The sequence below is a fragment of the Ochotona curzoniae genome, unplaced genomic scaffold, assembly GCF_017591425.1.
Source record: "Ochotona curzoniae isolate NIBS_2020 unplaced genomic scaffold, NIBS_Ocur_1.0 contig_66, whole genome shotgun sequence".
NCBI lineage: Eukaryota > Metazoa > Chordata > Mammalia > Lagomorpha > Ochotonidae > Ochotona > Ochotona curzoniae.
Window position 1 is genome coordinate 12474293 of NW_024466512.1, and position 26792 is coordinate 12501084.

A 26792-nucleotide genomic window follows, 5' to 3' on the forward strand; every position below is an offset into this window, starting at 1 on the left:
CCACACAGTACAAACTAGCGAGGAATCAAGCTGCATTCATCTCGGACTTCTCCCTTCTTGACAAAGTTAACCACATACCAACCAAGGCATGATACGGAACGCAGCCCTAAGCAGCACACACTCAGATTTCACACCTTACTTGAAAAATGTATTTGTGAACTTGTCTCCTCTGACTTCTCTATAAAGGTCAAGGTGATTTAGATCTGGAGGAGCAAATGACATTTCAGCTCCTGTGCTGGCTGCTTACCAGACTTAATGGTACAGTGTATTTTAAAACAACACTACTGAATACAATAAACTACCAACACTTTGTATGCTTGCTTCTGAATTAACCGCTTTTAACATTGCCTTCACATAGTAACATCGAAAGATAACTGCATTTCTACAAGTGAGAAAGTAAGGCTTGAGCTAATGAAGTCATACACATTAACAAACGGATAAACTCAATCCCAGTCTGCCAGCCTACCAGAATGAAAATCATTAAGCTGCTCTGCCTGCAGTACACATACGTCTTCTAAAAAGAAAAAAGGAAAAAAGACAACACAGTTTAGAGGACAGTTATTGTATATGACTTTGCAATTGCAAGGCACTGACTTTGTTTGAAATGCAGAGCCAAAGAGAGACCCTCCATGCCCTGATTCACTCCCCCAATGGCCACAGCTGAATCAGGAGCTTCTTCTGGGTCTCCCACGTGGCTGCAGGGGGCCAAGGACTTGGGCCAGCCTCTATTGCTTTCCCAGGCCGTATGAGGGAGCTGGATGGGAAGTGTAACTGTCAGGACCCAAACCAGTGCCCAAAGGGGATGTTGGCATTGTAGTTGGAGGCTTAGCCTAGTTCGCCACCATACTGGTCTTACACTCACTTCTAAAACTTCTGACCTTAATAATCAGGTCCAGCACAAAATCTGACTATGCCAATACCAAGCCTGATAATGAGTATTGCTTATGAGTCACAGAAGTCATGTCGCATGGTAATGAAAATACACTCACCGTAAATGTGAAATGATTAGAAAACAATCATCCCGCATCCTAGCCAGAGGTCTGCTGACCAATGGCCCTGTAACTGACAACCTACTTACCAAGTCTTTTTATTATTTCATTTTGATATTATCAAGCCTTTAAAAGTGCATGCATTCTGCATTGGCTGGAGCAGTAATGGGCTGAACCTGACCCTGCATGGCTGGTGTACATGTCACACGTGAGGTCACCCGAGGCAAGGTTCCTTGGGGGAACTTCACTGCTGGACCGCTGGACTCAGACCCTGACCGTAGCGAAAATCACAAGATACACCGTTCAGCCTTAGAATGCATGTATCAGGACTGGGCCTCCTCAGTTACTGATGTCTGTGCAGTGGACAGCATGTCCAGAGGCATGCAGGGCTAGGACAGCTGGCTCATCTAGGTAAGCAGGACAGTTTGGACAACTCCTCTGGCCAAGCTTTGCAGCATGCCTCTGGGCCTGTGGGCGGACTCAGTGGATTCCGTTAGCCACTAGACCTTGGAAAGACGGAGCAACGAAGCCGACAACTTCTCAGAACTAACAAAACCACTCAAGTAACACCCTCAGAACCCTCCTCCCCACAGTGTGGTCTCTAAGACTTCATCAAACAAGCGGATCCCCAGGTGTTGACGTGGGTTGACCATAAGCAGCGGCCTCTCCTTCCCTTTTCCTCTTTCAGACACAGAAAAAAAAAATTTTTTTGGAAACATGTCCCACCCACCTTCCACCATACCAACCCTCCAATCCTAATTAGAGACCACCATGGGCATTGCTCTCACCTATATAACCAATACAAATAAATAAATAAATAAATAAAAGCATGAACATATTTTAGTTTCTTTGATGGGTTAAGTATGATGCACTGAATTCTGCTACAATTCCACAAAAGTTCTAATCTAAAGTAAGACAAACGAAAGAAAAGCACTTGTTAAGGTTGGTGCAAAAAGCTTGGACAAAGACCCACGGGGGACTCTGCTGTCAGAGCAGCTTCTGTAATACCTTCCACGAGATCAGTGAACCCGGCCACGGCCAACCCATTAACTATACATGTGGTGTCAGTGTCGCGCCGGGACACCAGCCAGCACCCCCAGGGAAAACAATGACCATGCCCGACCAGCGCCCCGCTCTTGGGGGGCTGTTACACCCTCCTGCGCCAAACGCTCACACAGCAGGGGTGCGAATCTAGGAGACAGGCTATCATTGATTCCGGCTTTTCAAATGCATCATCACTTTGTCACGACTTGGAAGGCAGAGCGCCGGAACTGAACTCGGGTAGTGACTTATGGGGCGGTCCCGGACAAGGCATTTCACCAACGCCACTTCCTCAACTGCAAAAAACAAGTCTTAGCCAAAGCACCCCAGCTAGGAAGCTGCCGGGGACCCTCAGGTAGAGCAGGCGAGCCGGGGTTCAGGTGGGCGCCACCCCGCCGAGGTCCCGGGAGGGTCCCCCCCCCCCGCGCACCCCGAAAGCAGCCCTCTCACCTTCCGGGAACTCGGGCACTGACAGGTCCTGCTCCCAGCCGTCCACCTTCTGCAGATACTGGTAGACCAGGCTGTCCTTCTCCTGCTGCGTGACGGCGTCCAGCAGGGCGTACTCGAGCGACGTCTGCGCGGGGAGCAGGCCGGCCAGGCTGCAGCCCCGGGCCGCGGGCGCCGCCATGTTCTCTCCCTGAGGCGGCCGCGGGAGACACAAGAAGCGAGTACAGGCCTTTGGTTTCCAGACGGCACATTCGCCTCTCCCGCCTCCTGACTCACTCCAGGCCACAGACCCCCCCCCCCCCTTTTTTTTTTTTAGGCATGCGCTCAAACGCCAAAGTCCAAGTAACCGCCAGTCCTGGGCACGTAATTAAAACCCATTCTGGGGCCTCTCGCCGCCGCGGAGCATGGACATTCGCGGTGGCAGATTCGACATGGAAAAGGCGTCAGGGACCGCGTTCTAGACGCTCGAAGGGAACGTTTCCGGTCCCGCACTTTGGAAACTAACACAAGTTAGAACTATAAAAAAAGTTAAAGTAAGTCCGTGGAATTTCAGTGGCACACTGTTTAGAAACTTTTTACAGCACCCCTCCCCCCATGCCGCCATTCAAGAAGTCCGTCAGCCGATTCGACACAGCACTAGCAGCTGTCAGCTTTTCCCGCCAAGAAGAGAAACGGAACCAGAGGTAGGAATATCCTCCAGGGAGAAGGGGATGCCCGGCTAGTACTTTGGCTTGTACATAAGGAACTTTTGGTCACCCCGGCAGTGCGGAAAGTGCGGGCGCGAATGACTTGTCAGCCGAGCGGGGAAGGGTTCCCTGAGGGGAGCGGACGCAGCTGGGGCTGCTCCTCGGGGCGCCGTGGCAGGTGGGCGGCGGTGAGGGGACTTGGGGGGCGTGCCCCCGAGTCGTCAGAAAGCGGCAGTGCCTAACCTGGAGAGGAGTCGGGCCCCACTCCCCGACTTGGTGCCAAGCCTCCACGTCCCAAGGAGAAAGCCCAGCCAGGAGTTGGGGGTGGGGTGCGGTGTGGTGGGCAGGTGGCAAGTCCCCCGGGATTTTCAAAGCGGGCCGCCGTGGAGAGGGGCTACCCCTGCGGTCTGGGGAACGGAGTGTGACCTGAGCTGTGTTCGTTCCGCAGGATCTGTGCATTGCTGCTGGAGGAAGACGCTGCCTCGGCCATTGATTAGGCGGCCGTTTGTTTCTGATGAATCACACACCCCTTTGACCACGATGTGATTGGTTTTACTGGTGATCATTTAGTGTTGGGAACCCTTACGAAGCCGGTTGTCCCGGCACCATGATTAGATCTGCGACTTCCTTGGACGGTTGTCTACTTGAAACAGAACTGGCATTTCTTTCTACCAGTTCCCCACATCTGCATCCAAGGTTCAACTGTTGAACCTACACTGCGAGTGCGTAGTTGCTCAGGCGGTAGTGGTTCTTTGGAATGAACTGAAAAAGGCCTGGATACCTGGATGATGTTGCATAGCAGCCACAGCGGCACGTGACACAGATGCCACCTCTGTGACTGGTTCTTAGTTTTATTGTGGCATAAGGGGCTTCCCCTTCCCAGAGCTTTAGATCCCCATGGAGTTAGTGGATACTTTGTTATCTTTGCTTCCCAGCAAAATAACTCCACTTAAAAACTTTGTAACAAGGAATAAACTGTTGATTGAAGATTAGGGCTTCTTCAATGATAAAAAAAAAAAAACAAAAAACTTGTGCCATGTTGGAAGACACTTCTTCCGAAGAAGACATCTGGGAATACAAATCTAAAAGAAAACCAAAACTGGCACATCCGAATCACTGCTCTGAAAATAGTCTAAAATCCACTGAACAAGCAACAGATGGAAAAGATCAGGCAAAACAAAACAGAAACACAAAGGGAGCCAGGGGGGCTCCAGGGAAGAAGAGGGGCAGTGCCCGGAACCCTGGGGTTGAGACCTGTGCCACCTGCAGTCAGGAAGCCCGGGGCGGCGGGGATGGAGATGGCATGCCGCAATCCCAGGACAAGCAGAGCACACCACGAAAGCGCTGTCGGACTCCCCAGAGCAAACAGATGTCCCCAAAGATACGCCCAGTTTACAGTGGGTACTGTCCAAGCTGCCAGATGCCCTTTTCCTCGCTGCTAGGCCAGACACCTCGGTGGCATGTCTTTGAATGTTTGGATTCTCCTCCCGCCTCTGAAACAGGTAACCAATCTTACAGAAAAGGTGGTGATCTCTCTATAGGCCCAAAGGCCTGTGTTTGCCCAGACCTGTCACCGCACTGAACTGAAAAGAGCAAGCAATAAACAAGCCAAAAGAGAGAAGACATAGAGATCTTTCATCACTGGTTCACTCTCCAAATGGCCTTTACAGCCAGAGCTGAGTGAAAGGAGAAGCCAGGGGCTTCTGAGTCTCACATGTGGGTATAAGGGCCCCAGGCCTTGAGCCATCCTCCCTCCGCTGTTTTCTTAAGCCATAAGCAGGGAGCTGAATTGGCAGTGGAGTGGCCAGCACATGAACTGGTACCCAAATGGGATCTCAGTGCTGCAGGCTGAGGCTTAGCCTACTATGCCTGATCACAGACCCCAGTGTTGGATTTTTTGTTTTCCTTACTTGACTGTAACAATGACTCTTTGTAAGGTAGGCGATATTTTCGCTCTGTAGGTGAAGGTTCTTAAAAGTTAAATAACTTGGGCCCAGCGCGGTGGTGCAAGTGGTTAAAGTCCTCGCCTTGCACGCCCGGGATCCCATATGGGCGCCGGTTCTATCCCGGCAGCCCCGCTTCCCTTCCAGCTCCCTGCCTGTGGCCCGGGAAAGCACTCGAGGACGGCCCAAAGCCTTGGGACCCTGCACCCGCGTGGGAGACCTGGAAGAGGCTCCTGGCTTCAGATCGGCATAGTATCGGCCATTGCGCTCACTTGGGGAGTGAATCATTGGACGAAAGATCTTCCTCTCTGTCTCTCCTCTCTGTATATCTGCCTTTCCAATAAAAAAATAATAAAAATAAATCTTTAAAAAAAGTTAAATAACGCCTAATTTCTGACCTTTTATGGAACTATATAGAAAGCTAAAATTTGGTTTCTATGTGTGATTTTGTTGTCATCATGCTAATGTACAGGAAAAGGAACTGGATGGGAATCTTAGGTGATTAATGTTCTAATGAGAATACACCAGTATGCTTTCATTATGTTTAACATAATGTGTAATAGATGCTGGATTTCACATGTAGAGAATCCCACTTGGAATATGTGGAGAGTGGGTTGTGATTTGTATAGTTTAAACTTACTTCGTTTTTGTGAGAAGAGATTATTTGGAAAATAATTTTTAAATGTACTTGATTTTAAAATAAGTATTCTTGCAAAACCATCTTAGATCAACGTTCGCTAATGTTTTAAAACTTAGTTATTTGAAAGTGAGGCTCATCCCACCCCTAGCTCTCACCTCGCTGCCAAATGCCCACACCAGCCAGAACTGGACAGAAACTGGGCATTCAGTTGGAGACCCACATGCTTGCGTCATCGGCTGCCACCAGATAAGGTTTACATTAACAGGACGTCAGAAATGGGAACAGAACAGGGACCCACACCAGTCCCTCCGTGTGGCAAGCGGGCATCCCAAGCAGCAGGTTGGCAGCTGTGCCAGATGCCCCCAGCAAGTGTTGGTATTTTGTGCTGGTCTTTGCATTGGACAGTTAAAAATCATTATTGTCATGAGCCACCCCTCCCCCCAGTGTAGGACTGATGATTCTTCACCTGTGAGTGAATTTATAGAGCGGATACTGTCCAAGCTTATACTTTGTTCTTCTTTCTGATTTTCAGAGTGTCCTGAGGGTCTCCTGTGTTCCTCAACAATTCCTTCCCACTATAAGAGATACACTCACTTCCTGCTTGCCCAGAGTAGGGCAAGTCGGAGTCCTCCCAGCAGCCCCTCCCACGGGGCAGGTGGTAGTTTCAGGGGGACTAATTCGGGCGTTCTTTGTCGGCTTGAGGAAAGACTGTGTCAGAAACAAAGTGGGAACTTAACAAGTGTTTCAGACGATCCCTTGGTGATGACACAGAGTCTGAAAAAATCTCAGTCTCCAACTGAAACCAAAGGAGAGATCTATTCTGAAGATGATCAGAAGCCCCAACAGGTGCTACAGTTTACGGATGCTGTTAAGACAAACACACTGGTAGGAGATGCCTTGCCTCTTGAGCATGAGATGTTAGACAGCCAGAATGACTCAAAACACTTGAACTTGCCATTGCCAGAAGATGACTGTAGCAACTGTGAGATTTCCTATTCTCCACTTCAGAGTGATGAAGACACTTATGATATGGATGAAAAGCTGGATGACTCACTGCAGGAACTGTTTTTTACTGAAAGCTCTAAAGATGGCAGCCTAGAGGAAGAAGACAGCAGCTCTGCCTCCTTTGGAAAGCTCCGTGGGCCCATCCTGCAGGACCAAGAGGATAGCTTCCTTACAGGAGGCAGCTTCTTAACTCAGGATAGGTACAATGGAGAATTGTACAGGTCCAGTGTTCCAAACAGTTCATCTCAGCTTATCTCCCCGAATAATGAGAGTATTAGCTCGCATGATGGATCAGCAAGTCATGATTCCTGTTCTCAGTTATTTCCACCTGCATTAACAGAAGAACTCGCCGCCTCTAATTATCAAGCCACTAGAAAAACACCCAGGAAGCCAGAATTTCACTCAACAGACAAACAGAAAGAGGTAATTCACAAATCAGCTGTTCACAATCAAGTTTCTCCTGCAACACTTCAGCAGCATAGAGACTCCAAACCTTCCAGAAACGAGGAAGGAGAGAAGCTGCCTTTGGATCCCAGGCCAAGTAGAGCAAGAGAGTTATCAGGTGAGACCCTCGGTGCTGAGAACAACCCTAAGTCAGAGTGTTTGTGCAGGAAGGAATTAGACGGAATGCCAGGCAGTAAAGGCACAGCCTTAACTACAGAAACGGGTCCTAGCACACCTCCTGCTGCCAAGTCTTTTAAAATATCGCCCTCCCCTACTAAGTGTGATGCAAGACAGCTTACGAAGGCAATGAAGCAAATGGATATAGGTGTGTATTTTGGACTACCACCCAAAAAACAAGAAGAGAAATCGCCAAAGAAAAAGGCGTTGAAAGTGGAGGACTTAAATCAAACTCAAAGTCACGGTGGAAGGAGATCCCGACAGTGCAAGAGGAAAGCAGAAAAGTCTTTAAGTGACTTGGAATTTGATACAAAGAATTTAAGTGAGAGTCCACTCCCCGTGGAACTTCCGAAATCACAGCAAAGAAAGAGACGTAGGAAGTCCAGTTCACAGCAGGAAGGAGGCCATCAGAAGGGGGCAGATCACCCTGTTAGTAATACACCATCCCAAAAAGTCAGCTTAAGTAAAGGTGAAGTCTTTGTTAGATCAGCTCGTGGCGGGCCACACAGAAGAAACTTAGATGTCGCAGAGTCATTTGATGCAAGAAAGAAGAAATGCCCATTTTATAAGAAAATACCTGGTAAGTTGAAATGTTAATGCTCAAATATATCAAAAAAGACAGTTTTGTTTTTTAAACATATTCATTGCTTCTGGTATGTGTTTGATGTTTGTACCAAATGGATTTGTTTTTCGTGGTGCTTCAAGGGCCTCTATCATGAGTTATCTTGAAAACACTTGTGAAAGATCGTATAATGTGAAAGCTCTATATAGATGTTAAGACTTTTTATGCAAAGTTAACCTCTAAAAAAATACTAATCACGTTACAGAGTGGGAAAGACAGAGATCCTGAGACCTCATTCCCCAGAGGGCCACAGCAACGTGGGCGGAGCCAGGCCAAAGCCAGGAGCTTCACGTAGGGCTCCCACGAGTGTGATGTGGGCCTCAGCCCTGGGAGCATCGCAGGAGCATCCTCTGTGGCCCTTCCCAGGCCAGCAGCAGGGAGCTGGATTGGAAGTGGAGCACCCAGGTCACAAGCTTGTGTCCATATGAGATGCTGGTGTTGCAGCCATGGCCATCCCAAACTTTAAACTCCATTTCCTACAAACGTTTTGTAGTACACTCATAGGGTTTATCGACCTGATTTTTTTTTTTTTTTTGCTCCATTCACTCTCCATTCGATTAATGCAGTTGTTTCTAAACATATCCTGTGTACAAGTCACAGATTAGTAAGAAAGCAGGATTTAGTTTGAAACAGAATAAGGGAAAAACATCTCTTTAAGAAGAAGCCGGGTCTAAGTACTTATGAGAAATAAAGTACTGAATACCTGCAACCTCCAAGAAGAGAAATATGCACATTTCTGTACGTATAAGTACACAGATCGTGAAATCCAAACATTCTAAAACTGTATCATAAGTTAAATTTTTGTCTGTTCATCTTCTTGCAATTTCTTGTGCCTTCACAGATGAGCTGGTGGGAAAATGTGTAGTATGTTTCATTTTTTTTTTTTAAATAATAACTTCTGAAAAATAGAGCTGAACTATACTTGGTAAGGTATTTGTAAAAGTGCTTTTTCTTTGATATATATACTTGGTCAGAATATTTTTTACAGAGAATAGTATTTATATATGTCATTGCATCACTTTTTAAGAATTATTTTGATTTACTTAAAGAGAACATTTATTTGAAAGGCAGAGTTAGGTTGTGCAGACTATCAACTTATGCCATTGTAGCACACTGCGATCCCCTTGAATATTTTTCGGTACTTTAAATGAATCTAAAACTAGTATGCCGTGTTACTGATCGCTTCCATCCCTGTCATCATTCTTGGTATTTCTTCCCTGAACACATTTTAGGATGGGATTTCCTGGCCCTTTTTCATCATGGCTCCTCTGGTGAAATGCCATAGGAATGTTTTTTCCTTTCCAGTACCCCTACTTCCACCCTGCAATGAAATTCAAGGACTATAGGTATCTTTTATTATTCTGTGACCTTTGGAGAGCCACAGACTTTTGTAATGTGTAAGATTACTCCGACTCTCAGTCACTTTTGCCACCCTAAATGCATATATGTATTGTCCCCTTTGGGGAGGTTTGAGAAGAAAGTTTATCTTCTCTTTTTTCTGTTTGCCATAAGGATTTTTAGCTATCTGGCATATATCATGAAACTAGTGGGTAAAGCAAATAATCAGTTTGTAGCATTAGGATTTTGATTTGCAGGGGGGAGGGGCAGTTTTTTTTAATAAACATAGAATCTCTATTTGTGTTGTTTGGAAGAAACTGGAGTTATTTCCATCTCTGGTATGACTGCTAAATTTGTTAAAGCACTTTTTAGTAGATTAGAATGAAATTGCAAATGAGATGTAAAGAAGATGGAGGGCTCATTCATCCTAGTCTAACTGAGGTCTCATTGGCGCCCGCTCATCTTGCTCTGTTGTTTGTCTTTGTTGCAGGAACCACCTTCACAGTGGATGCCTTTCAGTACGGCACAGTTGAAGGTTGCTCAGCCTATTTTCTCACACATTTTCATTCCGATCATTATGCTGGATTGTCTAAAAACTCCACATTCCCAGTGTACTGTAGCGAGGTAGGTTTTAGTGTTTTCAATGATGACTTGGTACAGTGGTGCAGATCCGTAGGCACGGTGCTTCAAAAGGAATGATTGAAACTGTAGGATCTGTTGTTCTGCTGCAGAAGATACATCAAGGTTCTAAAATGACATCATGTCATCTGTTAGCTTTCAAGAAACATGTTTTAGTAGATGGAATAAATTGGTGTACTAAACGACTCCAGGTTCATTCTGTAACATTCTTTGAGTGCTCAAACAGATATGCAGGGTGAAATGCCTAGCTTTTACACAGCTTGGAGCCTCCAGGGAAAACATTTCACATGGCAGCACAATGAGATGGGTGTTGCAGCTGAATTACAGATGGAGTGCCTGGGAATAGGGAGAAGGGAGTGCCTTACTCTCACCCAAGCTAACATTAGGAAAAGTCTTGTGGGAAAAGAGATATTTTGAACAGTTAACTAAACAGTGCACATTTTAATCCCTCATATTAAGGGTTTTAGCTAGCATTTGGTTATATCCTCACAGCATCCTCCCTTTATTAATGAAGCAACTGGGGCCTGGAGAAGTTAGTGACATCTTCCAAGTCCTAATGAGTGACAGAGCCTGAGTTTGAATCCACATCTTTCTGCCTCCAGATGAGAATGGAGTTTATGTGAGGGTAGTATAGGCCTTCCAGGTAGTTCAGAATGCTGAGAACTTCAGACAGAAGATAGTGGGAGAGAAGCCCCCAGGAAGGAGCCAGGGCCTGATCTAGAGGGGTCTTGTACATCACTCTGGGAAGGGTGGACTTTCTGGTTAGGTGAGGCCATGGTTGAATTAGGAAGTTGTTCTGGTATTGTGTAGGGTTTATATGAATGTAAGTGGACCAATAGGGAGATGTCGCAGTTCTAAGCTAGGTATGAGAGAGTGTTGGAGTCAACAATAAACATATCCTGTTCTTCAGATAACTGGCAGTTTGTTGAAGAACAAGCTTCATGTGCAAGAACAATATATCCATACATTGCCAATGGACACCGAATGTGTAGTTAATGGTGTGAAAGTTGTTCTGCTTGATGCCAATCAGTAAGTATTAAAACTGTCTTAATGATCATTGATTCTTTAAATGTCCAGAAGGAAAACACACTGCGTGGTTATGTGAGAACTCTTTTTAATTACAATTAATATGCTTGATATATCTTAAACTTGAGTAAGACATTTCTACCTTTGAAACAAAATGTTCCCAGTTATAGAATAAGAAATTAAATTTAGATATCCTCTCAATGTTATCTAACCCTTTTGGTCCAGTTTAAGTTGCTTCCTTCAGCATATGGAAGTCCACCTTATTACTTTAAAAATGACATGTTACTCTTATCTTCACAAGCTCATGATTTGGCATTCTCTTTATATAAATTAACAGCCGTTTAATTATGAGAGAATTGCACACACATACAGCAACTGAGAAATCTTTCTGCCTTGGATATTTAAGATTTGGGAGGCTTTTTTTTTTTTTCTAGAAAATGATACTGTTAAAATTAGGCTTGGGCTGCTCACACTCAACAGCCAATTCACCAGAAACCTGAGTTGATGCAAAGAAACAGATTTGTTCAAAAGTTTGGCACTCTTGGGAGAAAAGCAGACATCTTCAGACTCAAAAGGGCTTTTCCCAATTTGTAAGTTAACAGGAGGATTTTTGAAAGGAGCAGAAATGGGAGGTAAAGGGAGAGTCAGGAGCCAGGGGACCCAGAGGTGGGGCTGGCCATGTGTTGACCTCCAGCTGTGCGAGAAGGAGATGCTGGGAGTCCCAGTTGTGACTCTGAGTTTGCAGTCTTAGCTCTGATCCTACCATCTTGCCCGACTAGTCATATTTGTCAATTCCACCTGCCTAGCTCAAAGCTGATTTCTGGAATTCTCAGGAAGGATTGTTGTTCTGTTGGCTTTAAAAGACATTTTTAGTTAGTCACAAGATGAACAGTTAGGCTTTGTTAGCCAGAATGTGAGAGAACCCAAGCGTGATAGCCTTGTGGCTAAGTCCTCACCTTGCATGCACCAGGATCCCATGTGCATGCCAGTTTATGTCCTGGCTGCTTCACTTCCCTTCCAGCTCCCTGCTTGTGGGCTTGGAAGGCAATAGAGGGTGGCTCAAAGCCTTGGGACCCTGTACCTGTGTGAGAGTCTTGGAAGAAGCTCCAGGCTCCTGGCTTCAGATCAGCTCAGCTCTAGCTATTACAGCCACTTGAGTAGTGAACCAGCAGGTGGAAGATCTTGATATTTTCTCTCTCTCCTCTCTGTAGAGCTGCGTTTCCAATCAAAACAAATCTTTTTTAAAAAGTGAAAGAAAGGAAGGTATATTTATTATGATTACAGAAATTCTTTGCATTTCCCTCCTTTTTTCTTGATTGTCAGTACTTAATATTAATGATGCCAAAGTACAGTTATCAGCTGTGCTTCTTCCTGCTTTTTATAGAATGTCAGCCTCCTCTACTAAAGAGATGAGAGATGGTTTGAGAAAATGTGAGACTACATCTAGGTTTCCTAAAATACAGGCCATTGCTATTTAGGTTGCCTTTGAGTTTTTGCAAGCTGTTTTTTCTTTACCTGCCCGTGTGAGTTCTGATTCACTTTTTATTAATTTGAGAGATCAGGAGACAGAGAGCTTCCCCCCACTGGTTTATTTGCCAAATGCTCTTAAGAGCCGAGAGCTACGCTAGCAGCCAAAACTGGGAACCAGGAACTCAGTTCTCGTCTGCCATGTGGGTTACAGGTGTGCAGTGTCATAAGCTGTCACCTGCTGCTTCCCAGGGTTTATGCCAGCATGAAGCAGGAATCAGGAGCTAGAGCTGATAACAAAGGTGGGTACCTCAACACAGAACGTGGGTAAAACCACTGGCCTAAAGGCCCTCCCCAAGTCCTCATTAAAAAAAAAAAAAAAGATTTATTTTTATTGGAAAGGCAGATTTACAGAAAGAAGGAGAGACAGATCTTCCATCTACTGGTTCGCTCCCCAAATGGCCACAACAACCAGAGAAGAGCCAATCCAAAGCCAGGAGCCAGAAACTTTTTCTAGGTCTACCATGTAGGTACAAGGTCCCAAGGCCTTTGGTCATCCTTCATTGCTTTCCTGGACCATAAACAGGGAGCTGGATGGGAAATGGAACAGCTGGGACATGAACCAGATCCCACTTGGGATACAGGCACTTTCATGGGGAGAATTAGCCAATTGAGTCATTTTACTGAGCCAGGAAAGGCAGATTTAGAGAGAAGAGGGGACAGAGAAAGATTTTTCCATCTTTGCTTCTACTGGTTCACTCCTGAAATGGCCGCAACATTTGTAGCTTAGCCATTCCACAGCCAGGAGCCAGGAGCTTCTTCCAGGTCTCCCACATGGGTTGGGCCACCCGCCACAGCCTTCCCAGGCCATAACCTAGAAGCTAGATTGAAAGTGGAATAGCTTAGTCCAGTGTCCTATGGGATTCTGGTGCTTCAAGAGGTAAATTAACCATTTGAGCCACTGCACTGACATCTGAATTCTGATTTTTTTTTTTTTAGTTAACTTTGTTAAAGAATTCAGCATTATGTAGTTGGCATAACCTATCTAATCCAGTTAGTTCTACAGAGCCTTGCCTCAAGCATGCCAAACACTGTAGTCAGGTACACAGTATTCATATTCCAAGGGCTCAGCTCATTTCCCAAAGGCTGGTCCTAAAAACAGGCTTTCTGCCACTGGGAGCTTGAGCAACTCAGGCCTGCGAGGTCAATCCGTCCTTTAGCACCAAGTCTTCCTGTTTTTTTGATGGTGTCGGTTTCCTTAAAGCATTGGATTTCCTCTGTAGTCCAGTGCTGGGTCACTGTGGTCAGCTGATACAGCGTGCTAGCTTGTTGAGTTACATGTTCTGTGTTAACAGTATTCCTTTAAATTGTTTGTGTCCAGCTGTCCAGGAGCCGCCATGATCCTTTTTCATCTTCCCAACGGGACTGTCATGTTACACACCGGAGACTTCCGAGCAGACCCCAGTATGGAACGTTCCCCTCTTCTTGCGGGCCAGAAAGTCCACACACTGTACTTGGACACCACGTAAGAGAGCCTTTGGGCCATCCATGCCTCTTCGATGCCGTTGACTCTGTAATGCATGAATTAGCATTCACTTGGGTAATCTGAATGCTCGCTCCTGCCTCTACACACTTCACGGCTATTTATTAAAGGGATGCTGTTTGAAAAAAAAGCTTTGCAAATTTGCAAATACAGAACTTAAGAGGCAGCAGTTAAATTATTTTGTAATTTTTAAAAAAGATTTATTTATTTTTATCAGAAAGGCAGATTTACAGAGAAAAGGAGGCAGAAAGATCCTTGATTCTCTGGTTCACTTCCCAAGTAGGCCAGCGCTGAGCTGATTCAAAGCCAGGAGCCAGGAGCTTCTTCTGAGTCTCCCACTTAGGCACAGAGTCACAAGGCCTTGGGCTGTCCTCCACTGCTTTCCCAGGCCACAAGCATGGAGCTGAGAGGGAAGTAGGGCAGCTGGGACACGAACCAGCACCCACATGGGATCCCTGTGCTTGCAGAGCAAGAACTTTGACTAGTAGGCTACTACACGAGGTCCTGTGATTTATTTTTAAAAGTCCATTTGTATGAGAATCTTAATTACTGACATAAGGAAGAAGGCTTTGAAGGACATTTAGGTAAACACCCATTTAAGTGAACCTTAAGGGAAGTGTCTGTGTTGCTGAATAGAGCTGTGAAGAGAAGAAAGGGGCCGCCTTTGGTTCGGATTTTCAAAATTTAAAATTAGTTTGTTCTTTTCTTAGAAAAGATAATTTGTTTTATGTTTTTTAATTTTTATTTTTGAAATTTATTGTACAATTCTCTATAGTCTTGGATTCCCCTTGCCCCAATTTCCAACCCCCCCAGTTGACTTTTCCTGTAATGTCACAACTCTTCATAAGCAGTTACAGTTCCACCAGTCTGCTATTTAAGTGTGGCCCGACATTGCGGGTACAGACAACGTCAGACAGTCCATCATCCTATTGTCTAGATATATCCAGCACTTTCACTGGGAGTCCATCTTTTATTTGGAAGCAGAAATGCATGTTGCATTGCGTCTTCACTTCTTGATATGGCAGTCTCCATTACTGCATCACTATACATTCCAACTTGCATGATGGATTTCTTATATTAGTGAGAACATATGGTATTTCTCTTTTTGTGATTGACTTATTTCACTGAGCATAATGGTCTCTAGTAGGGGCCATCTAGTAGCAAATTATATAATTTCATTCTTTTTAATGACTGAATAATATTCCACAGAGTAGATGTACCACAGTTTCTTTAGTCACTCCTCTTTGGATGGGCATCTGGGTTGTTTCCATGTATTTGCTATTTTAGATTATGCTGCTGTAAATATAGGATTACAGATCCCCTTCTCATATGTAGTTTTAATTTCTTCTGGGTATATTCCTAGGAGTGGGATAGCTGGGTCAGAAAAGATAATTTATAAATAGCAGTTTTGAATTCCTAAATACTACACATGGGTTGTAATACAAGCCATTATATTGTAATGTTATGCATATATTTGTTTATTTCCAAATTTACTAAAGCATAATTGATGGATAAATATAGTATTTACTTATGATATGCAATGTAATAACATTAAAATACCTTATATTATCATAATAGTATAGAAATAATTCTGTTAGCTGTTTCAGTCTGTTTCAAAGAGAAGTGGCTTTGATGGATTGGTATTTCCACATCCAGTTTTCTCACACTGTATCTAATTTTTCTGGGTTTTTAGGGCTTTTTTTTTTCTTTAGATTTATTTATTTTTATTGGAGAAACAGAATCACAGAGAAGGAGAGACAGAGAGAAAAAGATCCTACATCCACTGGCTCACTCCTCCAACCACTACAACAGCTGGAGCTGAGGCAATCCAAAGTGAGGAGGCAGGACCCTCCCACCAGTCTCCTGCAACAGTGCAGGGTCCCAAGGCTTTGGGCCATCCTCTGGTGCTTTCCCAGGCCACAGGCAGGGAGCTGGATGGGAAGTGGATCAGTCGGGACACAAACCAGTGCTCACATGGGATCCCAGCACTTGCAAGCTGAGGATTAGCCAATGGAGCCATCGTGCCAGGCTCCCTATTTTTTACATGTAATTTAAATAGTAAATAAATTATGTATTAAGAAGTTAAAAAACTTGCAGTTTGATACTTTAAACATTGTATCAAATATATATATATATCTGATAAATATGTATGTGATACTACATATGATTCTGAATTTCATCATGGCTTTGTACAGGAGAAAGGACTAAGTTTTTCTTCTCTCCTAGTGGTTCAAAGGGTTTCAAAAACAGTCTTAAAACTTAAGAAACATGTGTTTCATTAGTGTTTGTAGCCTGTTGCTTTTAGTGAAGTGCTTTGTTTCATCATAACTCTTTGTAAATAATAACTTAGGATTAATTTTTCATTGTGTGTTACCTTGTCAAGTTAGACCTAAGTGGATCTGTTATTGACACTAAATGTATTTCTGTATCTGCAAGAAGAGACTGTCATCCATGTTCTAATTGTTTGATCTAAAACCACTTTATTAAATTTGTGTTTAGTTTCCATAGTTTCTTTTGGACAACAGAACTCTTTAGTCCAAATATAATTTCTGTCAAAAATATTTTCTGCGTTAGTGATTGAGCCTTGTGGCGTAGCACATAAAGCTACCAGCTACCACACCAGTGTATCATGTGGGCACCAGTTCTTGTCCTGGTCACTCTGATTCTGATCCAGCTTCTTGCTGTGGCCTGAGAAAACAGATGGCCCAAACACTTGGATCTCCACAAGGGAGAGCCACTGAAGGTCCCGGCTCCTGGTTCTTAACCTGGCTTAGTCCTGGTCATGGTAGCCACTTGGGAAATGAACCAGCTGATGAAAGACTTCTTTTGTCTTTCCATCTTTCCCTCTCTCCACTTCCTTTAGCGTTTTCATGTAAGTCTTTAAAACAATTTGAGGGGCACGGTGGCGTGGCCTAGTGGCTAAAGTGCTCCCCTTGAACGCGCTGGGATCCCGTATGGGTGCCAGTTCTAATCCCGGCAGCTCCACTTCCCATTCAGCTCCCTGCTTGTGGCCTGGGAAAGCAATGGAGGACGGCCCAAGGCCTTGGGATCCTGCACCCAGGTGGGAGACCTGGAGGAGGTTCCTGGGTCCTGGCTTTGGATCAGCACAGCACTGGCCGTTGCACTCACTCCCTTGGGGAATGAATCATTGGACAGGAAGATCTTCGTCTTTCCTCCTCTCTGTATATCTGACTTTGTAATTGAAATAAATAAATCTTTTAAAAAAAATAAAACAATTTGAGATTTGTAATTCATAACTGAAATAGTTATCTGGCCAGAAATATTCCTGGAGGAAGCAAGTCTTTAAAATGCCATTTCTTTATTTGAGGTTGATGAAAAGAAAGTGATGTTGGAAGCCTATAATTCCATCACAAATTAGTATTAACTAGGAACAAGTGTTTTTAACCTCAGGCAGTATGATAGCTGTCATGGTCTCAGTGTACGAGTCTTGCTAAAGCCCATTTTCTAAATAGGATCCCATCTGTGGCTTTCTGGTTGTTCTTTTAATGAGTCCGTTTGCACGCTCCAGGTATTGCAGCCCCGAGTACACCTTTCCGTCTCAGCAAGAGGTTATCCAGTTTGCCATCAGCACTGCCTTTGAGGCTGTAACTCTAAACCCGCGTGTTCTCGTTGTCTGTGGCACCTATTCTATCGGAAAAGAGAAAGTCTTCCTGGGTAAGTGATAGCTGTATCTAATTTACATTAATATGTTATAAAGAGCAGATGCTTTTAGCATGAAGACCCTTTCAGTTGCGTTTGACACTTATCCCGTGAAGCCATTCAACATTGTTTTTGAGACCGAAGGAAAATCTAATAGAGTTTGATTCATTTAAACTTTGAAAGGCTAATCCTAATGGAAAAATTTAAGAAGTGTGTTTACCTTAACTTTTATAAGATGTTTATAGCATAAGTATCCAAATTAAATTGCTTTAAGTAAACTTTAACAAATGATTAATGCATAGTTTTATTGCTATATTCTTTGAAAATAATCATTTCATTACTTTAAAGAACAGCTTGAATTTTTTGTTTATAAATGATATCTGGATACATAACTCAGTTTGAGCATTGTTGGACTGCTTCTTCACAAACTTTGCCTTTAAAAAAAAAAAGTGCTAACATGCTGTTAAACGTGGAGATAACAAGTTGGGCTTCTCTCATCTGAAAATCTAAAATCCAGAATGCTCCAGATTCTGAAACATGGTGTCCTTTGGGCAACTGAAATGCTCTGAGTTTCAGAGAATTTGGGATTTTGAGTCTTTAAAGCTGCTTGACTGAGAAAGTCCGTGCAGATACTGCAAATCCCAAAACCTCTGAAAGCTGAAACACTACAGGTGACAGGTGCTCGGCCGGGGAGGAGCACAGCCATAAGGGACTGACTGTCCCACATCCAACTCTTCCTGGCCACCGCTCCTTTCCGGACATCTTTTGAAGTTGTTAAATAGTAAATAGCAGGGCTTTGAAATCAGTTATTTAGCTTTGCTATAGTTTATTCCACACAGAATTGTTCAGCCTGTTTGAGATATGATAAGAATAGGAATGTTTTGAATTTATTTTTACTTGGAAAAGTCTCGTTTTAAAACTTAATCTAGTGGTGATTTTATTATTTTTATTCAAGTTTTCATGTTACTGTTTTAAACCTTTTTCTTTGCCTCTAGCCATTGCTGATGTTTTAGGTTCAAAGGTGGGCATGTCCCAAGAAAAATACAAAACACTGCAGTGCCTCAAGTCACCAGAAATTAATTCCCTTATCACTACAGATATGTGCAGTTCTTTGGTTCACCTTCTCCCCATGATGCAAATCAATTTTAAGGTAAACTTTCAAAAGCTTTTGTATACTCTTAAGTTTTATTGAAATAAAGAGACGACAGCAGATTAACAGCAGAAGGGTATGCAGGTGCTTGGAGTCCCCAGAGACCAGTCATAGGAGTATGACTACCCGGCGAGGACCAACTACCCCTGTGGTACCCTGGACAGAGTATGTAGTAGCCTTTTCCGTAAAGAAGAGGGAGAAAGGAATTCAACAGGTTTGATGGGTGGTTCATGATTCTGGGTGAATAAGTGGGCCTGGTTCTCATACAATAGTGAATGACTTAGTTTGGGTATCGAATGGGCCTCAAGGACCATAATAGAAAAGTAACAACTTGTCACAGAATCTGTGCAAATGTGGTTCTGTTCTTTTCTCTTCCTTCCTTTAGAATGAGTTTAGCTGGTGAAAACTCAGTAAAGACAGAGGTAGCTGTTTTCTTAGGCAGGTTGGATTTTTAAGTAGATAGAGTAATGCTTCTTCCAGCATCTGTTGTTTCACAAGAGTCTCTTAGTTGAAAATAGGGTGCCATATTTTGGGGTATTGTTTTCTGAGCCCCTCTCCAATTATAAACTGGAATCCCATTTGGCATTCATCCAACTTGGAGGAAACCAATTGGAGTCACATCTTTAGTAAAGTCTGCCTTAGAAAATCTTTCCGTTTTCCTGTGTGTAACTTTATAGAGTATTTCATGTGCCAGGATGAATCAGGAACTCGAGAACCTGCATGCCAAAGGGGATGAAAGTAGAAAAGCGTGCATCATGACCTAGTCATTAGGACTTCACGGTGTTAAGGCAATCTTCCAGTTTTTTCCAGATGAATGGGGAAATGAGTAGAAGTCCCCATGGAGGTCTTACTTTTCTTTGGGGCTATTTTGCTCTGTGTTAGAGCTTCTAAAACACGGATGTACAGAAAATTAAATACAATGATAAAACTGTATCTGTAGAAAATATTTTAGCTTTGATTCCAAGATACACACTTCCTGTTTTGTTCATGGTACAATTTTATATATAATTTTTTTAACATCTTGGTGTGTTGATGACTGTCTTATAAGTAATAATCCATGTGGTATAAAGGAAGCAAATGTTTTAGATCACTCCCTTGATTAAGGAAATTCTCTGGTATAACTAACTACTCCTTTGATCATGTGATTAAAACAAACTTTTTAATGACTTATTTTTTCATGAGTATGCAATTCATAAAAATAGCCAACACAGAATTTTGTCCATTCATGTGTAAGATAAATTTACAAATCAATTTAAATTTGGGAAGTATCCAATTTTTGTGGAGGCTAATGAAATGTTGGTTAATCCTAACAATGACATTGTTATCCAAAGGGAAGTATGTTTTTCTCTTATTTTTAGTTTGCAGTTTTATTTCCCACTAAATTGGCTTGTTCCATTTAAACAAGTTATTGGAGTGGGGGAGTCAAGGTATTGGTGAAAAGAAAAGCATAGAACTTTCAGGAGTGTCCAAAAGTACTGTATGCTCCAGAGGAGGGAATGGCGATTAGAACTTCTTTACGACCTGTACCAAAACCGAGTGAAGTGACGCTAGGGGAAGCCAAATGGCAGAGAGCTGTGGAATGGATCAAAACCCAGTTCACCAAGGAAGACAGACAATGGCCAATAAGTATATGCAAAGAGACTCAATGTTGTTATCTATCAGGAAGCTGCAATTGAAACCATAGAAAGATGTAGTTTGCCAGAGCTAACCACAGAATAAAGACAGTAACAATTGGTGAGGATATAGAGAAATTGGCACCCTTGTTCATTGCTGGTGGGACTGTAAAATGAAGCAATTGCTATGGAAAGCAGTTTGATAATTCCTTAAAAGCTGAATGTAGAGTGACTCTGTGCTGTCCATGGCAGTCCCGGATGTACCCCCAAGAGAACTGAAAACACAAATGCTCACAAAAACTCCTTCAAGAATATTTATTACAGCATTATCTATAATAGCCAAAAGTTATAAATCATCCAGATGCCCATCAGATTATGAATAAATATATAAAACCTAGTCTGTCCATAAAATAGAATATGATTTGGCTAGAAAAAGGAATGAGGTACTAATCTAGGCCACACTATGAATAGACTGTGCTCATCATGCCAGGTGAAAGAAGCCAGGTAATAAAGGCTACGTGTTTTACCATTCCTTTGGTCTGAAATATCTAGAATATTGAACTCTGTAAAGACACGAAGTAGTCTAGGCAAAGGAGAGAACTAGGGAGTGATGCCAGTGGGCACAGGGTTTATTTTGTAGCAATGTGAATGTTCCAGAATTAGTGTGGTATTAACACAACTTTCTGAATATACTAAAAACCCTTGAATTGTGCACTTGAAAAACAATAAAAGTTGACGGCCTGCTTTACAGAACAGAGAAGAGTGAATAGAAAGTGAGGAGATAGAGGCCGATGCAGAGGACCATGGGAGGTACAGGAAGGGCATTTGCTGGTTTAATCATTAGAGATGGAAAGGAAAAATTATAGATGAGATAAAGAAACAACTGATGCAGTGAGACTTCTGAGCAGAATCAGAAAGTCATCCCAGCACAGGAGCAGACCACCTGCTCTTGCGTGGGTTCCCACTGGGCCTGCGCAGTGCAGATGCTGCTTCCTGCCGTTCAGGCCTTCTAAAGGTTGTTAATTTACAAATTTAAACTTAGCAAAGATTACAATTTCTAGACAACTGCAAATTCACATTGGCTTTAATGGATGAAATGTTTTTTTGTTTGTTTGTTTTTTGTTGTTGTTTTGTTTTGCTTTAAAGCTTAGGTCCTTGACAAGGGATCGATCTGGAGTCATTAGCTTATTAATTTTTGTTGTTGTTATTTTATAGGAGAAAGTGAGAGCGAGATTGAGTTCGCACTAGCTGCCTCACACTCCAGATGCTGGCAAGGAGCTGGGAATTTGATCTAGGTCTTTCGTGTGTTTAGCAGTTACCCAGCACTTGGTCCCTCACCACTGCCTCATGGATCTGCAGTAGCAGGGAATGATCTGAGTGGGGCCGGGGCTGGAACTTAGACGCTCTGATATGGCATGCGAGTATTCCAAGCAGCATCTTAACCACGCTACCAAATACGTCATTAGACCTGTCATTCCCACTTGTAAGACGCAAACTTCAAAACGGGACCTTTGTGAAAAGGTCACTCTTTCGGGCTCCTGTGAGCCTGCGGTGTCGTAGGTGTCGTAGGTAACAAGAGGTGTTGTAGGTAACTGCTAAGAAGCAGCAGTGGGGTGGGTTCTGTGGCACAGCGTGAAAACCGACTGTGTGGGACGTCCACGTTCCGTATCTGAGCGCCAGCTTGGGCAGCAGTGGGTGATTGCTCAGGCTTTGGGTATCTGCCACCTACATGGGAGACCTGGGTGAGGTGCCCGGCTGCTTGTTTCCAACTGTTGCAGTCTGGGATGTTTGTGGCCATTTGAAAAGTGAATCAGCGGCTTAAAAATCATTGTCTCTGTGTGCGTGCATGTGTGTCTTAGTACCACTTTTTTTTTTAAAGGTTTATTTATTTTTATTGAAAAGGCAGATATACAGAGAGGAGGAGAGACAGAGAGAAAGATCTTCTGTCCGATGGTTCACTCCCCAAGTGACCACAACGGCCTGAGCTGAGCCAATCTGAAGCCTGGAACCCAGAGCTCTTCCAGGTCTCCCACGTGGGTGCATGGTCCCAAGGCTTGACTGCTTTCCTGGGCCACAAGCAGGGAGCTGAATGGGAAGCAGGGCGCCGGGATTGGAACTGGCGCCCATATGGGATTCCCAGTGCGTGCAAGGGGAGGACTTTAACCGCTATGCTATCGCACCAGGCCCATAGTATCACTTTCAAATAAAAAAACATTCTGGAAAAGAAGGAGGATATTTCCATAACAACAAAGACCTGGAAGCCAGGAGTTTGTTGACCGTCTGCCCCCTAAGTGGAGGTTTATTGCCTGCAAGCTTCCAGAAGGTGGAAGTGTGTGCTCCTGTCTCCCCTTCTGACACTGCTACCCCACCTAATACTAGAACAGATGTTTACTGGCATTGCCTTCATTTGTCCTTCCTCCTCCTCCATTAATTTGACCATGTCTTGGTGGCATCTTGAAAAGATCTCTTTATTTTAAAAACTTGGAAGTTGATGATTACCATAATGCTGTAGTTTAGTAATTGTAGTCGATTTTCTTCCAGCCAAAGCTGTTGTGTTATACCAGCGGTGATGAATTTTTGCAAAGACATAAGCCTAACACAGTTTGAAGACTGTGCAAAGCAGGCTTGCAACGTGGCAGTAATACCAGTCCATGTCATTGACTGCCACCTCTGATAAAAGCCTCATGGACTGAATTCGGAAAAATGTAACAATCTATTGATCACTGTTTATAAACTGGAAAAAAATTCTAGTAACCTTTCCAAGAGCATGTTTTCAACAGTGGATCAGTTACACAGTGGCAGATCATACATAAGGAATTTTGTGTTGATTTTAGCATTCTTAATGAATTTTCTCAAGAGGATAGCTCTCCAGTTGTAGTGTATGGATTATTCGTGGCTTGGTAGTCTCCTCTGTAGGTTTGGCTTCTATGATGCCATCCTAAGGTTTTGTTTGTGGTGTTAACCTGTGCCATGTGATGTTTTCGTGGTGCCTGCTTTGTCTCATAAAAAGGCAGAAATCTCCTTTAATTCTGGATGTTTGTGCAGGACCGATAGGGATGGCGACGTGTGTTGACACATTGGAGTCAGTTGCAGCTTTACGCTTACCTTAAACCTTAATTTCTTGTTACTTCCTGTCTGTGTGAGGACAAGAGGAGGAACAATAGTAATTCAGCAGATGATTAAACAAATCACATTCCATTGGCTAAGTCTAGTGTGACCAGGGCAAAAACTTGAAAATCCTCAGGGCCAGGAATATTGTTACAATGGGAACCTTTTCCATGGGCATAGTAGTTGGTTCAAACAAAGACTTTTATGGTAACTGTTTATATATTGACTTCAGATTAATAAAATGTTATCTAACATTTTTATGCATTTATCAATGAAATGAATTTTATTGTTAAAGCCTTTGAAACTGTTTTTGTTTTAAGATGTAAAGTATTATTTTTGTAATCTTTGTGCCATTAGAAAAAAAAAGATTTACTTATTTATTTAAAGAGAGGAATGACAGAGAAAGTGAGAAAGAAGGACCAGAATGAGAGAGAGATTTTTTCACTCCCCAAATGGCCCCTCAAGCCAGGTCTGGGCTAAACTGAAGAAGAGCCAGCAGCTCTTTGGCGTGTGGCAAAAGGTCTCCCCTGCATGTGACAGAAGCCTGGGTGCTTGGCCCATCCTCCGCTGCTCTTCCAGGCATAATGGCAGGAGGGAACTGATGGGGAGGAAGAGCAGCCAGGACTGACTGGCGTTGAGGTGAGGGGCGCCTGTGTTGCAAGGGACAGAGTAACCCACCAGGCCAGTCCGCCAGCCTGCTGTGCCATTACTGTCTTCACCTGGGTTTGTCTTTCAGTGATTGAACTTTTGGTCATTTATTTTCTAAGAATATTATCCAAAGTGATTATGTATTAGGGTTCTAGCTTGATGCAATTCTTTTGTACTCAAGATTTAGTCAGAGAGCATATTACTTCCAGTTGTCACAGCATGAAGAGTGAGTTTTAAAATTTTTAAAATTGTTTTAGGAGGAAGAAGTAAACATCTGAGAATATCATACATTTATTCAAATGTGTACCTGTGTTGAATTGTTTAATTTTTAACGTTGCATACAGAGTTGAGAGGGATGCACACCCACATGAGTGTCAGGGAGTGTTGCGGTATGGAGGGAGGGAGGTGGGACAATGCTTTAATTTATTTTAATAAGAATTATTTCTATCTTCCTATCTGTGTCTCTGTCTTCTGCTGGAGTTGTGTTTGCATGGCTGTTTGCCCATATGGGTATCAGTGTCTCTATTGGGTAGGATTTGGAGAGGAGAGATTTTTTTGAGCAGTTTTCACTATTATAATTTTATGCATAATTACTTATTTTGGCAGTCACCTCATCATACTTTTGTTTCCAGATTAAAGCTTATTCAACTTCAGATAAGGAGAGAAAACATATAATGTTTAACAGTGAAAGATTCCCTGTGACTGAGCTAGCATAACATAACACATTGTTCAATTTCACTCCACAATAACCTATCTCAATTGAGCATTAAATAATGCACTTTTTTGTTTTCTAGGGATTACAGAGTCATTTGAAGAAGTTTGGTGAGCAATATGATGAGATTTTGGCTTTTCGACCTACGGGATGGACTCATTCTGACAAGTTAACTAGAATAACTGATGTTATTCCCCAGATCAAAGGAAATATTTCAATATATGGTATAATAACTAATATTTCTCACTTCTAATGTTTATGACAAAATTTTTTTTTTAAATGCTACAAAATGAGGCCCAAGAAAAATGTACACTCAGAAGTTTAACATCTGTCTACAAGTCTTTGTTTCGTCCATTATGAACCAACGTACAAGAGCCTGAGTGGCAGGCAGGTCATTCATCTGAGTGATCCATGACAGAGGAATTTGTAGTCTTAGGTGGAAGGAGGGTTGCTGGGAAGGTGTCCTTCAAGTCCAGATGATGCTTTAATATCGAGAGAGGCAGAGAAAGGACAGGATAGAGGCACAGCAAAAGATACAAACCCAGCTAAGCACTTCCCTCCTCAGAGGAACTTCTCTATTTCCCTGAGTTAGCCTAGTACTGGATGGCTAGTGGGAACATGTTCACTCTGTCGCTCCCAGGAGCTTGGCCTCGCCTCGTCCGAAGGCCACAGTTTACTTTCTCTAGGGTACCTGATATTCAACAAAAATACTAGGGGATTGTGCGTATTTGATTTTCTTTTTCTTCTTTATTGCTTTATGTGTATGCTGAGGTTGGGGACTAGAACCTGCCTGCCCATGATGAAAGTCAAGTTTTCTGCTTATGACACTTCACATTGTACTCGTATTTCTTCCTGATTTTTCCTAAACTACATGCCTGAGTGAAGTATCTAAAGGAAAGATTTTGTCTTAAAGAAGAAAAATTCTGATTGAATAAATCTCTTTAAGTTGAATGCTAAGTGTATATGTAGAAAAAATTATATATTTTTAAGCTTAAGTTTTATTTTTTACTTTGTAAAAGATATCAACAATATGTTTTCTTTATGAAAGTTATCCACGCTATTTAGTAAAAGCACTAAAGAGTTTTTGACCAAAATATCAAGATTGCATTTCTCCTTTGTGCTTTTGAATTTTTTTAAGTAATTTGATTTTTAGTTCACTGTGTCTTGTCTTTGATGTTGCAGGGATTCCTTATAGCGAACATAGCAGCTACTTAGAAATGAAACGATTTGTCCAGTGGCTGAAGCCCCAGAAAATCATACCTACTGTAAATGTTGGCACTTGGAAGTCTAGGCGGACAATGGAGCAATATTTTAAGGAATGGAAATTGGAAGCTGGATACTGACCATACCCCAGAGGACTCACTGATAGTTAAGTACCTTAGGTGTGGCTTGCTAGTAATTGTATTGACAGGGACATGAAATACACTTTGTGTGAAACATCTCATGAAAATGCTTTATTTCTCATGGGAATTCTAACAACATGTTCATGATGCTGAATGCCCCTCACCATCATCAAAGATAACAGACCGGCATCCCTAGGACCCATGACTTCCTATCCCAGTGGATACAGCTGTGCTCTGCAAAAAGCCTTAAGGCTTTTTTTAAGGGAGGACAAAGGCAAGTTCAGGAACCAAAAGGAGTCATGGCAATGAATGAACTAGACCAAGAGAAATATATATATATGTATGTGTATATACAGGTATATATACACATATATATGTAGTTATGTATCTTTAAAAGTATGAAATAAAACTTTTATATGATATCCATAAATAAAAATTAATAAGATTTTCTATAATGACTCTTGGTGTTGTTTTTTGTTTGTTTTTTTAAGGGATTTTTGGTTTTTGGTAAGTCTGAGTGGAAATATTGTCTCCATAACTCAGACTTAGCA

At 42.8% G+C, this 26792-nt stretch overlaps 2 protein-coding genes across 2 annotated transcripts in view; one reads left to right on the plus strand and one right to left on the minus strand.

Moving 5' to 3' along the window:
• NHLRC2 (NHL repeat containing 2) overlaps positions 1 to 2861 on the minus strand; it is a 36351-nt gene extending 33490 nt beyond the window's left edge. The window contains exon 1 of the mRNA XM_040992076.1: positions 2481 to 2861. Coding sequence (XP_040848010.1) covers positions 2481 to 2658 — 178 coding nt within the window. The 5' untranslated portion in view covers positions 2659 to 2861. The remainder of the gene's footprint in view (positions 1 to 2480) is intronic.
• On the plus strand, positions 2786 to 26591 carry DCLRE1A (DNA cross-link repair 1A). Its single transcript, XM_040992075.1, has 10 exons — positions 2786 to 3160; positions 3612 to 4665; positions 6279 to 7952; positions 9823 to 9956; positions 10882 to 11000; positions 13846 to 13989; positions 17537 to 17682; positions 18663 to 18817; positions 24981 to 25122; positions 26081 to 26591. Exons 2-10 carry the CDS (start codon positions 4167 to 4169, stop codon positions 26239 to 26241), a joined length of 3174 nt encoding a protein of 1057 aa, XP_040848009.1. The 5' UTR covers positions 2786 to 3160; positions 3612 to 4166; the 3' UTR covers positions 26242 to 26591.
• Positions 26592 to 26792: the final 201 nt, after the last annotated feature.

Bases quoted from the DNA above. Each gene is read 5' to 3' on its own strand.
- DCLRE1A (XM_040992075.1), top strand. From the start codon at position 4,167: ATGATAAAAAAAAAAAAACAAAAAACTTGTGCCATGTTGGAAGACACT. The intron at 18,818-24,980 runs GTAAACTTTCAA...TTTGTTTTCTAG, and splicing joins TGATGCAAATCAATTTTAAG to GGATTACAGAGTCATTTGAA. The intron at 25,123-26,080 runs GTATAATAACTA...TTGATGTTGCAG, and splicing joins AGGAAATATTTCAATATATG to GGATTCCTTATAGCGAACAT.